This window comes from Cetorhinus maximus, chromosome 2 (genome assembly GCF_964194155.1).
Source record: "Cetorhinus maximus chromosome 2, sCetMax3.hap1.1, whole genome shotgun sequence".
NCBI classification, from domain to species: Eukaryota; Metazoa; Chordata; class Chondrichthyes; order Lamniformes; family Cetorhinidae; genus Cetorhinus; species Cetorhinus maximus.
In genome coordinates, this window is record NC_135880.1 from 7,545,256 (window position 1) to 7,559,779 (window position 14,524).

General features: G+C 48.6%; 1 protein-coding gene across 1 annotated transcript in view; it reads right to left on the minus strand.

Moving 5' to 3' along the window:
- Nucleotides 1–12,815, minus strand: part of egflam (EGF-like, fibronectin type III and laminin G domains) — a 170,050-nt gene extending 157,235 nt beyond the window's left edge. The window contains exon 1 of the mRNA XM_078560625.1: nucleotides 12,545–12,815. Coding sequence (XP_078416751.1) covers nucleotides 12,545–12,653 — 109 coding nt within the window. The 5' untranslated portion in view covers nucleotides 12,654–12,815. The remainder of the gene's footprint in view (nucleotides 1–12,544) is intronic.
- Nucleotides 12,816–14,524: the final 1,709 nt, after the last annotated feature.

Genomic DNA, 14,524 nt, shown 5'->3' on the forward strand with positions numbered 1-14,524 from the left:
GAACCAAGACTGTAATGAGGTCAGGAGCTGAGTGGCCCTGGCGGAACCCAAACTGGGCATCAGTGAGCAGGTTATTGCTAAGCAGGTGCCGCTTGATAGCACTGTTGATGACCCCTTCCATTACTTTACTGATGATCGAGAGTAGACTGATGGGGCGGGAATTGGCCGGGTTGGATTTGTCCTGCTTTTTGTGTACAGGACATACCTGGGCAATTTTCCACATAGCCGGGTAGATGCCAGTGTTGTAGCTGTACTGGAACAGCTTGGCTAGGGGCGCAGAAAATTCTGGAGCACAAGTCTTAAGTACTATTGCTGGATTATTGTCAGGACCTATAGCCGTTGCAATATCCAGGGCTTTCAGCCATTTCTTGATATCATGTGGAGTGAATCGAATTGGCTGAAGACTGGCATCTGTGATGCTGGGGACTTCTGGAGGAGGCCGAGATGGATCATCCACTCGGCACTTCTAGCTGAAGATTGTTGCAAATGCTTCACTGATGTGCTGGGCTCCTCCATCATTGAGGATGGGGATATTTGTGGAGCCACCTCCTCCAGTGCGTTGTTTAATTGTCCACCACCATTCACGACTGGATGTGGCAGGACTGCAGAGCTTAGACCTGATCCATTGGGGCCCAGAGTCAATGTTGAGGACTCCCAGAGCAACTCCCTCCTGACTCTGTACTATTGTGCTGCTACCTCTGCTGGGTCTGTCCTGCCGGTGGGATCGCTTACCTCTATCACTTGCTGCTTATGCTGTTTGGCACACAATTAGTCCTGTTTTGTAGCTTCACTAGGTTGACCTCATTTTTAGTTATGCCTGGTGCTGCTCCTGGCATGCCCTCCTGCACTCATTCATTGAACCAGGCTTGATGGTAATGGTAGAGTGGTGGATATGCCGGGCCATGAGGTTACAGATTGTGTTCGAGTACAATTCTGCTGCTGATGATGGCCCACAGTGCCTCATGGATGCCCAGTCTTGAGTTGCGAGATCTGTTCAAAATCTACCCCATTTAGCACGGTGGGTAGTGCCACACAACACGATGGAGGGTATCCTTAATGTGAAAGCAGGACTTTGTCTCCACAATGACTGTGCAGTGATCACTCCTCCTAATATTGTCATGGTTCACTAATGTCCTTTTGGGAAGGAAATCTGAGGTCCTTACCTGGTCTGGCCTACATGAGACTCCAGACCCACAGCAATGTGGTTGACTCTTAAGTTCCCTCTGAAATGGCTTAGCAAGCCACTCAGTTGTAACAAACCACTACAAAGTCACAAAAATGGAATGAAACCGGATGGGCCATCCAGCATCGACCTAGGCACTGGAAACAACAACAGCAATCTCAGCCCTGTCAACCCTGCAAAGTCCTCCTTACTAACATCTGGGGGCTAGTGCCAAAATTGGGAGAGCTGTCTCACAGACTAGTCAAGCAATAGCCTGACATAGTCATAATCACAGAATCACACCTTACAGATAAAACGCCACCATCACCATCCCTGGGTATGTCCTGTCCCACCGGCAGGACAGGCCCAGCAGAGGTGGGGGCACAGTGGTATACAGTTGGGAGGGAGTTGCCCTGTGAGTTCTCAACATCGACTCCCGACCCCATGAAGTCTCATGGCATCAGGTCAAACATGGGCAAGGAAACCTGCTGATTACCACGTACCCTCTCCCTCAGCTGATGAATCAGTGCTCCTCCAAGTTGAACACCACTTGGAGGAAGCACTGAGGGTGGCAAAGTCGCAGAATATTCTCTGGGTGGGAGACTTCAATGTCCATCACCAAGAGTGGCTCGGTAACACCATTACTGACCCAGCCCTAAATGACATTACTGCTAGACACTAGACACAGGGCTGAGTGGCTTGTTAGGCCATTTCAGAGTCAACCACATTGCTGTGGGTCTGGAGTCACATGTAGGCCAGACCAGGTAAGGACGGCAGATTTCCTTTCCTACAGGACATTAGTGAACCAGATGGCTTTTTACAACAATGGTTCCATGGTCATCATCGGACTTCTAATTCCAGATTTTTATTGAATTCAAATTCCACCATCTGCCATGGCGGGATTGGAACACGGGTCCCCAGAGTTTTACCCTGGGCGTCTGGATTACGAGTCCAATGACAATACCATTGCACCATCACCCCCACCCCACCCCCCACCCAGGGCCTTCGCCTTTTCACCTGCCCGCCAACCGTAAGGCTGGATGGGCAGTGTGGTTTTGAATTTAATTAGATTGTTAACGGCCTTAATGGACTTTCTAATGATCGGTGGGCGCGCAGCCGACTCCAGCGCCTGCCCCCTGAACGAAATATCGCGCGAGTTCACGATGATGTCGGGACGTGCACACTGACGTCATCGCGCGTCATTTTACGCTCGGGTGTGTCGGGCGCGGGTCCGCACACTGAGTGTAATATTCTGCCCCATGTTTATTAAATTACCATTTCAAACCTACTTCTTTCGATACATCAAAGAACCCAGGCTAGCTGGCTTTAATCCAGTTAAGACACACACAGACACAGACACCACTAAACTCTATTTTAAAAAAAAAATAGTTTCCAATAACATGATAGACATTAATATCCCTTCATGACAAACCTCATTGTGAAGGCACCCCTGGTAACAGTGACTGTAGTATGATTGAATTTTACATTCAGTTTGAGGGAGTGAAAAATGTAACCAAGACATGTATTTTAAACTTAAATAAGGGCAATTATGAGGGCATGAATGCAGAGCTAGCTAAAGTGAACTGGCAAATGAGGTTAAGAGATAGGTCAATAGAGACCGGGTAACAAACATTTAAAGGGATATTTCAGAACACACAGAACAGATACATTCCAACGAGAAAGAAAAATTCCAAGGGGAGGACCCACTATCCATGGTTAACTAAACAAGTTCAAGACAGTATCAAACTTAAAGAAAAAACATATAATTACACAAAGGCGAGTGGCAGGTCAGAAGATTGAACAGAATATAAAGAACAGCAATGAATGACAAAAAGATTAAAAAGGAGGGAAAAATTAGAATATGAAAGAAAGGTAGCTAGAAATATAAAGACAGATAGTAACCGTTTCTATCGATTCTTAAATGAGAAAAGAGTTAACAAAGTGATCATTGGTCCTATAGAATGTGACTCTGGGGAATTAATAAGGGAAAGTAAGGAGATGGCAGATGAATTAAACCAGTATTATTCATCAGTCTTCACTATAGAGGATACAAGTAACATCTCAGAAATAGCTGTAAATCAGGAATTGGAAGGGAGGGAGGAACTCTGGAAAATTACAATTACCAGGGAAGTGGTACTGAGCAAATTGTTGAAGCTGCGGGCTGACAAATCCCCAGGCCCGGATAGACTTCATCTTAGGCTCTTAAAAGGGGTAGCTGGTGAGATAGTTGGTTTTAATTTTCCAAAGTTCCCTGGATTCAGGGAAGGTCCCGTTAGATTGGAAAATAGAAAACGTAACTCCTTTATTCAAAAAGGGAGGGAGATAGAAAGCAGGAAACTACAGGCCAGTTAGCTTAACATCTGTCATAGGGACAATGTTAGAAGCTATTATTAAAGATGTTCTTTAAAGGAGTCACATGTGCTGTGGATAAAGGGGAAATGGTGGATGTACTATACTTAAATTTCCAGAAGGCATTTGATAAGGTCCTTTAGGGAAGGGTATCTGCCATCCTTACCTTGTCTGCACTACATGTGACTCCAGATCCACAGCAATATGGTTGATTTTTAAATGCCCTCTGAAATGGCCTAACAAGCCATTCGGTTCTCAAGGGCAATTAGGGATGGGCAATAAATGTTGGTCCAGCCAGTGACGCCCACAGCCCATGAATGAATAAAAACAAAGATGTCACATCAAATGTTATTGTGGAAATTAAAAGCTCATGGTGTCAGGGGGGTAACATATTAACATGGATAGGAGATTGGCTGGCTAACAGGAAACAGAGGGCAGCTATAAATGAGTCTTTTTCTGGTTGGCAGGATATGATGAGTGGTGTACCGCAGGGATCAGTGCTGGGGCCCCAGCTTTTTACAATGTATATAAATGACTAGGATGAAGGGACCGAAGGTATGGTTGCGAAGTTTGCAGATGACACAAAGATAGGTAGAAAAGTAAGTTGTGAAGAGGACTAAAGGAGGCTACAAAGGGACATAGATTAAGTGGGTGGGCAAAGATCTGGCAAATGGAGTATAATGTGGACAAGTGTGAAATTGTTCATTTTGACAAGGAAGAATAAAAAAGTGAGAAATTGTCAGCTCTTAGATGCAGAGGGATCTGGGTGTCCTGGTGCATCAATCACAAAAGGTTAGTATACAAGTGCAACAAGTAATTAGGAAAGTTAATAGAATGTTATTGTTTATTGTGAGGGGAATTAAATACAGAAGTAGGGAGGTTCTGCTTCAGTTGTACAGGACACTGATAGGATCACATCTGTAGTATTGTGTACAGTATTGGTCTCCTTATTTAAGGAAAGATGTAAATACATTAGGAGCAGTTCAGAGAAGGTTTGCTAGACTAATACCAGGAATGGGCGGATTGTTTAATGAGGAAAGGTTGGACTAGCCTGTATCTAGACTTGTATCCGCTGGAGTTTAGAAGAGTAAGAGGCGACTTGATTGAAACATGAAAGATCCTGAGGGGTCTTGACAGGGTGGATGTGAAAAGGATGTTTCCTCTTGTGGGAGAATCTAGAACTAGGGGTCACTGTTTAAAAATAAGGAGTCATTCATTTAAGACAGAGATGAGGAGAAATTTTTTCTCTTTGAGGGTCGTGAGTCTTTGGAACTCTCTTCCTCAAAAGGTGGTAGAGCAGAGCTTTTGAATATTTTTAAGGCAGAGATGGATAGATTCTTGATAAACAAGGGGGCAAAAGGTTATCTGGAGTAGGCAGGAGGTTACGAACATATCAGCCATGATTTTATCGAATGGCAGAGCAGGCTCGAGGGGCTGAGTGGTCTACTCCTGCTCCTAATTCGTATGTTTGTATGTTCATAAACATCCACAGGACAGGTACAGCCACAGGGTTAGATACAGAGTAAAGCTCCCTCTACACTGTCCCCATCAAACACTCCCAGGACAGGTACAGCACGGGGTTAGATACAGAGTAAAGCTCCCTCTACACTGTCCCATCAAACACTCCTAGGACAGGTATAGCACGGGGTTAGATACAGAGTAAAGCTCCCTCTACACCGTCCCCATCAAACACTCCCAGGACAGGTACAGCACGGGGTTAGATACAGAGTAAAGCTCCTTCTACACTGTCCCCATCAATCACTCCCAGGACAGGTACAGCCATGGGGTTAGATACAGAGTAAAGCTCCCTCTACACTGTCCCCATCAAACACTCCCAGGACAGGTACAGCACAAGGTTAGATACAGAGTAAAGCTCCCTCTACACTGTCCCCATCAAACACTCCCAGGACAGGTACAGCACAGGGTAAGATACAGAGTAAAGTTCCCTCTACACTGTCCCCATCAAACACTCCCAGGACAGGTACAGCACATGGTTAGATACAGAGTAAAGCTCCTTCTACACTATCCCCATCAAACACTCCCAGGACAGGTACAGCACGGGGTTAGATACAGAGTAAAGCTTCCTCTACACTGTCCCCATCAAACACTCCCAGGACAGGTACAGCACATGGTTAGATACAGAGTAAAGCTCCCTCTACACTGTCCCCATCAAACACTCCCAGGACAGGTACAGCACGGGGTTAGATACAGAGTAAAGCTCCCTCTACACTGTCCCCATCAATCACTCCCAGGACAGGTACAGCCATGGGGTTAGATACAGAGTAAAACTCCCTCTACACTGTCCCTATCAAACACTCCAAGGGCAGGTACAGCCATGGGGTTAGATACAGAGTAATGCTCCCGCTACGCTGTGCCCATCAAACACTCTCAGGACAGGTACAGCACGGGGTTAGATAGTGAATAAAGCTCCCTCTACACTATCCCCATCAAACACTCCCAGGACAGGTACAGCACAGGGTTAGATACAGAGTAAAGCTCCTTCTACACTGTCCCCATCAAACACTCCCAGGACAGGTACAGCAAGGGGTTAGATACAGAGTAAAGCTCCTTCTACACTGTCCCCATCAAACACTCCCAGGACAGGTACAGCATGGGGTTAGATACAGAGTAAAGCTCCCTCTACACTGTCCCCATCAAACACTCCCAGGACAGGTACAGCAGGGGGTTAGATACAGAGTAAAGCTCCCTCTACACTGTCCCCATCAAACACTCCCAGGGCAGGTATTGTACGGGGTTAGTTACAGAGTAAAGCTCCCTCTACACTGTCCCTATCAAACACTCCCAGGGCAGGTAGTGTACGGGGTTAGATAGTGAGTAAAACTCCCTCTCCCTGGACACCCAGATCCCTCTGTACTGCAACATTCTGAAGTCTCTCTCCATTTAAATAATATTCTGCTTTTCTATTCTTGCTGCTAAAGTGGACAAATTCCATCTGTCAAATTTTTGCCCACTCCCAACCAAGAGACAGAGAGACAGATAGAGAGAGAGAGAGAGAGAGATAGACAAATAGAGAGAGAGAGAGAGAGACAGATAGACAGATAGGGAGAGAGAGAGAGATTGATAGACAGAGAGAGAGAGAGAGATAGAGAGCGACACAGAGAGAGAGAGACAAAGAGAGAGAGTTAGAGACAGAGACAGATAGAGAGAGAGATTAGAGAAAAAGACAGATAGATAGAGAGACAGATAGACAGATAAAGAGAGGGAGAGAGAGAGAAATAACACAGAGACATAGCGACAGAAAGATTCAGAGAGAAAAAGAGTGGGAAACTGAGGGACAGAGAGCAAGGGGGACAGAGAGAAAGATGGGGAGGAAGAGAGAAAGAGACTGTTCCAGAGATTAACAGACATTGAGAGGCAGAAACAGAGAGGGAGAGTATCGGATCCAGTGCCCTGTTTTGTTGGGGCTAAAGGATCCGGGTTGCACCCTTGTTTCAGGATGACTGAGTTGGTACAGAGACAGGGAAGATCAGTAAACTGTTCTTAGAAGAAACACATTCTGTTTATTTACAAAAGGAACTCAGCAGCTACACGTGTGCTCACAACTCAAAACTCTGTCTTTCCTCTTCAGGCTCTAACTCAAGACTACTGACTACAGAGGTAGCCCGCACTATTCTGCTTTGGGTATCAAGATCATGTGATCTTACACTACAACGTTTGTCTTAAAGGTATATTACACATCAGATTACTACATCCCACCCCCTTTACCCAGAAATACATTTTACAATTTTTTCTAAAAAATATCAAATTATTCACCCAGATCAATAATTTACCAAGTCAGTCTTTCTGGGGGGGGTTTCCTTATGCATGTAGAACATCTCAGCTCTACAGTTTCTGATGTTTGATCCGGCCCTCCCTCACTGTAGTCGTCTGAGCATCTGGTTCTCCAGTAGGTACCTGCAAATCTGGTTCTTCGATTCTTTCAGGTACAGTCGGTCCTTCAGACACATCTGTACTCGGTTGAGTTCTTGCAACAGGAGGTGTTGATTCAGTCACGAGCACTGGTGGAATCATTTCTGGGTATTTTGTTTCTCTTCTTATATGATCCACATGTCTTCCACTTTCGGGTGGTAGGGAAGAGGTCCAGTTACTGCACTTATTTCACCAAACAACCATGTTGTCCCTGCTCTAAAATTTTTCACCAATACTTTCTCTCCTACGTTAAACGTCCTGTCATGACTGTGACAGTCATGTCCAGTTTTCTGACTTCCCCGACTCCTTTCCACCTCCCCCCCATCCCCCTCCCCCCGCAAAGTTTGGCACAATTAAGCTCAGTCTCGATCGGAGACAGTGTTTCATCCACAATTCCGCAGGTGTGACACCTGTTGTCATGTGAGGGATGGTTCCATAATGGAAAAGAAAACTTGCTGATTTGGTCACTGTAGAATCTCCAGAAAATTTCTTCACACCAGATTTGAACGCTCGAACTGCTCTCTCTCGGCCTGTCCATTTGAAGGGGGGATTGGTGAAGTTCTCACGTGATTAATACTGTTGAGGTTGATAAATCGGTGAAATTCAGCACTCGCGAATACTGTTCCATTGTCTGACGCGACCACTTCAGGTAATCCATTGATTGCGAGACTTTGTCGTAGCTTGTATATTGTAGCAGGAGACCTCACTTCACACATGTCCATCCATCTTGAATGTGCATCAACGATAAGTAGAAACATTGTTCCCATAAAAGGCCCCACAAAGCCGATGTGTACTCACACCCACGGCCTTCCTGGCCTCTCCCGGGGGTGTAACGGAACTGTTGCAGGTAATTTTTGTACTTGCTGGCATTGCATACAACTTCTCCTGGAAGTTTTCTATTTCTCTATCCATAAACAGCCACCTGTTATAGGCTTCCCTTTGGAAATTCCGGGATGTGCACCGTTCCATTGCCGGAGCAATTTCCAATGTCTCCTGAAAATCCAAAATTGTTTCAGACAGTAATCTCTTCGAATCGCATCCTCACTTATACTGCACACCCAACGATCTCTGAGCATATCACTGATAGGTGTACCAAACTCACAATATTCTTTTCATTGTTTCAGACTGGCCACGTAAGAAGCAACTGCCTCCCCCGCGGCTCTATTCCTTGGGTTAAATTTGAAATGGTGCATCATCACCGGCAGCTTGGGCTGGTAATGGTTCTTTAGGAGGTTCACGAAGTCATCAAAAACTTTTTGAGTCTGTGGCACCAACAAATTTCGAATCAATCCACATGTCTTACTCCCGCACATGGATAAGAGGATCGCACACTTCTTCTCCCCCCCCTGCGATGTCATCGGCCTGGAGGAAGAACATGATGGGACCAGTCGTCCAAGGTTGGATGGAGAGGCTCAACGCTTCCAAATTGCGGCATGCTCCGAGGGGGTTGCTTTGATCATCAGGAAGGAAATTTTTCTTTACTTACAATTACCGTGCGAAGTGTGGCCCAATTTCAGTTGATCTGATTTCTTTTCGTCCTTTCTTGCCTTTTACCTCAACCTTTTGCATCTTTTTTTGCTTTATTTCTCTCATCGCCAATTTGTTGGGTCCAGTGCCCTGGTTCGTTGGGGCTAAAGGATCCGGGTTTAACCCTTGTTTCGGGATGACCGAGTTGGTACAGAGACAGGGAAGATCAGTAAACCATTCTTAGGAGAAACACATTCTGTTTATTTACAAAAGGAACTCAGCAGCTACACTTGTGCTCACAACTCAAAACTCTTGTCTTTACTCTTCATACTCTAACTCAAGACTACTGACTACAGAGGTAGCCAGTGCTGCTCTGCTATTGGGTATCAAGATCATGTGATCTTACATTACAACATTTGTCTTAAAGGTATATTGCACATCAGATTACTACAGAGGGAGAGAGAGACAGACACAGAAAGAGAGAGAGAGAGAGGGAGGGAGAGATGGAGATAGTAAGAGAGAGGGACAGAGGGAAAGGAACAGGGAGAGAAATGGCAACAGAGGGAAATAATAGAGGAGACAGAAGATATGACAGGTAAGAGGGCGAGAGGCAAAGGGACAGATATAGAGAGGCCGAGAGACAGGGAGACAAAGAGAAACCACGAGTCAGAGAGGGAGAGGATATTATGAATTTGATTCCAGCGAGCTCTCCTGGGTTTAACAGTAGGTCTCGGAGGTTAAAGGGCATTGAGCTCTAACTGCCTGTAATAGCTAATTCGGTTTAAATCCTGTTTGTGAGTTTCCTGCAGCTGTCAACATGTTTACAAACCCCAGACACACACATTCCTCCACCAGCAGAGGATTTCTGCAGCAACATCTTCACTAACTTCCACCCAATAAATGTGATAGTGAGTGAGAACAATGAGCACAATCTGCAACTTCCCAAACAAGCTCGCAACCCAAGAATTTATAATTCAGCATTTTCCACAGTTAATCAATTATGGAGTGAAGGAAATTCTCATTTTAACACAATCAATGGTTGTTATATTGATAGACCGATATTACACCCTCTAATCTCTCACCCCCTTTATTTTTCCCTTCAATCTCACCCTCTTTCTCTCTTGCTCTCACACTCTTCCTCTAACTGTCTGTTTCACTCCCATCTCTATCTAACGCTCCTTTCTTTCTCTCTCACTGCCCTCTATCACACCCACCCCTCCCCAATCACAACCACCGCTCCCCCAATCACACCCATCCCTCCCCCAATCAAACTCACCCCTCCCCCAATCACACCCACCCCTCCCCCCGTCACACCCACCCCTCCCGCAATCACACCCACCCCTCCCCAAATCATATCAGCCCTTCCCCCAAACACATCCGCCCCTCCTCAAACACATCCACCCCTCCCCCAATCACACCCACCCCTCCCCCAATCACACCCAGCCCTCCCCAATCACACCCACCCCTCCCCCAATCGCACCCACCCCTCCCCCAATCACACCCACCCCTCCCCCAATCACACCCACCCCTCCCCCAATCACACCCACCCCTCCCCCAGTCACACCCACCACTCCCTCAATCACACCCACCCCTCCCCCAATCACACCCACCCCTCCCCCAATCACACCCACCCCTCCCCAATCACACCCGTCCCTCCCCAATCACACACACCCCTCCCCCAATCACACCCACCCCTCCCCCAATCACACCCACCCCTCCCCCAGTCACACCCACCCCTCCCCCAATCACACCCGCCCCTCCCCAATCACACCCGCCCCTCCCCAATCACACACACCCCTCCCCCAATCACACCCACCCCTCCCCCAATCACACCCACCCCTCCCCCAGTCACACCCACCCCTCCCCCAATCGCACCCACACCTCCCCCATTCACACCCACCCCTCCCTCAATCACACCCACCCCTCCCCCAATCACACCCACCCCTCCCCCAATCACACCCACCCCTCCCCAATCACACACACCCCTCCCCCAATCACACCCACCCCTCCCCAATCACACCCGCCCCTTCCCCAATCACATCTACCCCTCCCCCAATCACACCCACCCCTCCCTCAATCACACCCACCCCTCCCCCAATCACATCCACCCCTCCCCAATCACACCCACCCCTCCCCCAATCACACCCGCCCCTCCCCAATCACACACACCCCTCCCCAATCACACCCACCCCTCCCCCAATCACACCCACCCCTCCCCAATCACACCCGCCCCTCCCCAATCACACACACCCCTCCCCCAATCACACCCACCCCTCCCCCAATCACACCCACCCCTCCCCCAGTCACACCCACCCCTCCCCCAATCACACCCACCCCTCCCCAATCACACCCGCCCCTCCCCAATCACACACACCCCTCCCCCAATCACACCCACCCCTCCCCCAATCACACCCACCCCTCCCCCAGTCACACCCACCCCTCCCCCAATCGCACCCACACCTCCCCCATTCACACCCACCCCTCCCTCAATCACACCCACCCCTCCCCCAATCACACCCACCCCTCCCCCAATCACACCCACCCCTCCCCAATCACACACACCCCTCCCCCAATCACACCCACCCCTCCCCAATCACACCCGCCCCTTCCCCAATCACATCCACCCCTCCCCCAATCACACCCACCCCTCCCTCAATCACACCCACCCCTCCCCCAATCACATCCACCCCTCCCCAATCACACCCACCGCTCCCCCAATCACACCCACCCCTCCCCAATCACACCCACCCCTCCCCCAATCACACTCTCCCCCCTCTCGATGTTACATAAACAGTGTGGTCCGGATGTGATCCCCTCGGGACTCTCTTCTACCTGGGGCAACGTGGCCTACAACAGGAGGCTGGCAAGATCACTCTGGGCTGTTTTCTGGCCTGAAGGAAGGTCGCGCATTGAAACGTGTGAACCCCCTCTGCACCCCTATTCCCACCGGACACGGGCAGGGAGGGGCTGCCGCTATAGCACGGAGGCCGCAGGGCCGAACAGATTTCACCGCGGGAACTGTTTTCCATCACTGAAACATGAACAACATCACCCACAGGACAGCCCCCACCCCATCGCTGCCCCATCGCTGCCAAGTGTTGGCGTGATGCACTCCACAGTTGAGCTGTCATGTAGCCACCCACGAGGAGAGGGAGGAATTTCAGTGAGTTGAGCATAAAGACTGTGGCTTCACACCCACTCCCTCTCCGTCAGGCACCCCGCACTGCAAATACCAACATAGGGACAGCATTCCCATCTAGACCCGCAGCTTTCCGGAAGGTTCTTTCTTGTCATTGGGGTATGGTTGGCCTCAGCTATTCCACTAGGGTGAACTTGCTTCATGTTGAGCATGGAGAATGGGATGATCCCATCCCAAGGTATTGCACTGACAGGAGTGCCCTGCCCTCACTCCTCCAACCCTGAAGAAAAGGTCCTAGGGTTGGTGGGGAGGGGCAGGTGGGTGCTGGGGGGGTGGGGGTGGGGAGGGGGTGTGGGGGTGTGGAGGGTGGCAGTGGGGGGCAGGGGTGGGCGGGAGTGCAGGTTGGGGATGGCGGCCGAAGGGCGGCGGGTTGTTCATTATCCATCCTCAATGCACAATTGCTTAAATCAAACTTGTCCAGGAGTTCAGGCTCTTACCTGTTCTGTGTGGAGCAGTCCTCTCCCACTTGAAGCACGCCGTCTGGGAGGAGAAGAGAACCAGGAACAGGAGGGGGGCCAAATGGCCCGATTTCCCCCAAACCCCCATCCGGAGAGAGGCCAGGAATCCCGAGCGAGGAGGTTCCCCCCTGACACGCAGAGAGGGGAGTGGGGTGACACCGGGGAAGGGCTTTGCCCAGGTCTGCAGGCGATGGGGGAACGAGAGGGAGAGGATCTGGACCTCCTACAGAAATCAGCGGACAGCAGCTTACACGAGCTGATTCTGACAGAGTCTGTCCCTCTCAGAGTAACGATGAGGGAGGAGGGGTACGAAACTCCAGAGGAAAACAAATGGTTTAACGGTTCATCCCCATGAAAGGTTTGCCCTTTTTCCCTCTCGTTTTTCTCTCTTCCTCCTTTTCTCTCTCTTTTCCTTCCCCCTCTCTCTTTCTCTCTGTCTTTCTCTCTCCCTGTTTGTTTCTTTCTGGATCTCTCTCTCTCTCTCTCTCACTCTGCCACTCTGTCTCTCTCTCTCTCTCTCTCTCTCTCTCCCCCAACTCTCTCTCTCTCTGTCTCGTCGAATGCAGTTGCTCCTTCAAGACAGGAGAGATCCGACTGCTAAGGAGATAAGTGAAGTTTAATCCTGTGCTGATGTAAGGGGAGCCCAGATGTAGCTAACTTTAGCATGGCAGGATGAACACTTAAAGCAACATCACCCACTCAGTGGAGTGGCTTTGAAGTCCACTGGAGAATTATACCTCAACCAGATGTAACAACAAACCTGTTCTGAGGCTAATTCTCCAGTAAAGTTGCTGCTATTTATTAAATGGGCAGCGTTACTTTAAAAAATAAATCAGTATTTAGGACAGTTTGGGGAAGGGCAAAGGGCAGGGAGGAAGTTGCAATTAGCATTTCCACATGAAGTATTCGACTCTACATCATTTTAATTATCTTTAATTGTCATTATTTTCAAACGAGTTGAGTCTTTAAACAAACATCAAACTCCCGCCGGCTTCCTTGAAGCTGTTTTAAAGAAAGGATGAATCTGCTTTCCTCTGTTGCTGCTTCATGATCCCAAGATGTGTCCCAAAGCTTTTTTTCCCACCACCAGTAGTGAAGTCCCTTTGAGGTTTAGTCACCGTGGTTTGCAAGGCTTCACATTTTCAGCTACATGACAGGAATAAATAAAGCAAGTGTTTGGGAAGCAAGACAGAGGGGAGGATTGAACTTAAAGTAATTAAACTTTTAAGTCATTAAAGTAATGCAGCACTAAAAAAAACAATAGACCAGTCGGATGGCGCGCACGCCACCTTTAAATGCAAATTAAAGACAAGGGGGTGTCACCCAGTGTAAACCACCTCCTGCGAATCACATTAAGTGCAGATTTTCCTCGGCCAAGCTGCTAATGACATCTGCGATGTGAGTGGGAGAAAGGGGAAAAAAAAAGAACAGAAAGTCTTGCATTTCTCTAGCGCCTTTCGTCTCAGCCAGTGAAGTAGTTTTGAGGTGCGGTCACGGTTGTAATGCAGGAAACAAAGGCAGCCAATTTGTACACAGCAAAATCCCACAAACAGCAACGCGGTAGCAACTGGGTCGTCTGTTTCCGTCATGTTGATTTGAGGGAAAAATATGGACCGGGACATCAGGGAGAACTCCCCTGTTCTTCTTCCAAATACACACAGGGCAGAATATTACGCTTGGCCTGCGGGCGCGGGCCCAACACACCTAGGTGTAAAACGATGCGCGATGATGTCGGGCGTGTGTCCCGAGGTCATCGCGCGCGCCCACGCAATCTTTCATTCGGCGGGCGCGCACCCACCAGTGTTTAAAAGGCCTTTTGAAGGCCATTAACAAGCTAATTAAACTGGAATCTACGCTGCCCCGTCCAACCTAACAGCCGACGGGCGGGCGACAAGGCCAAGTGGCCTTTACATTTTTTTAGGCTGCCTTTGTTTCCTGCATTACAACCGTGACTGCAAC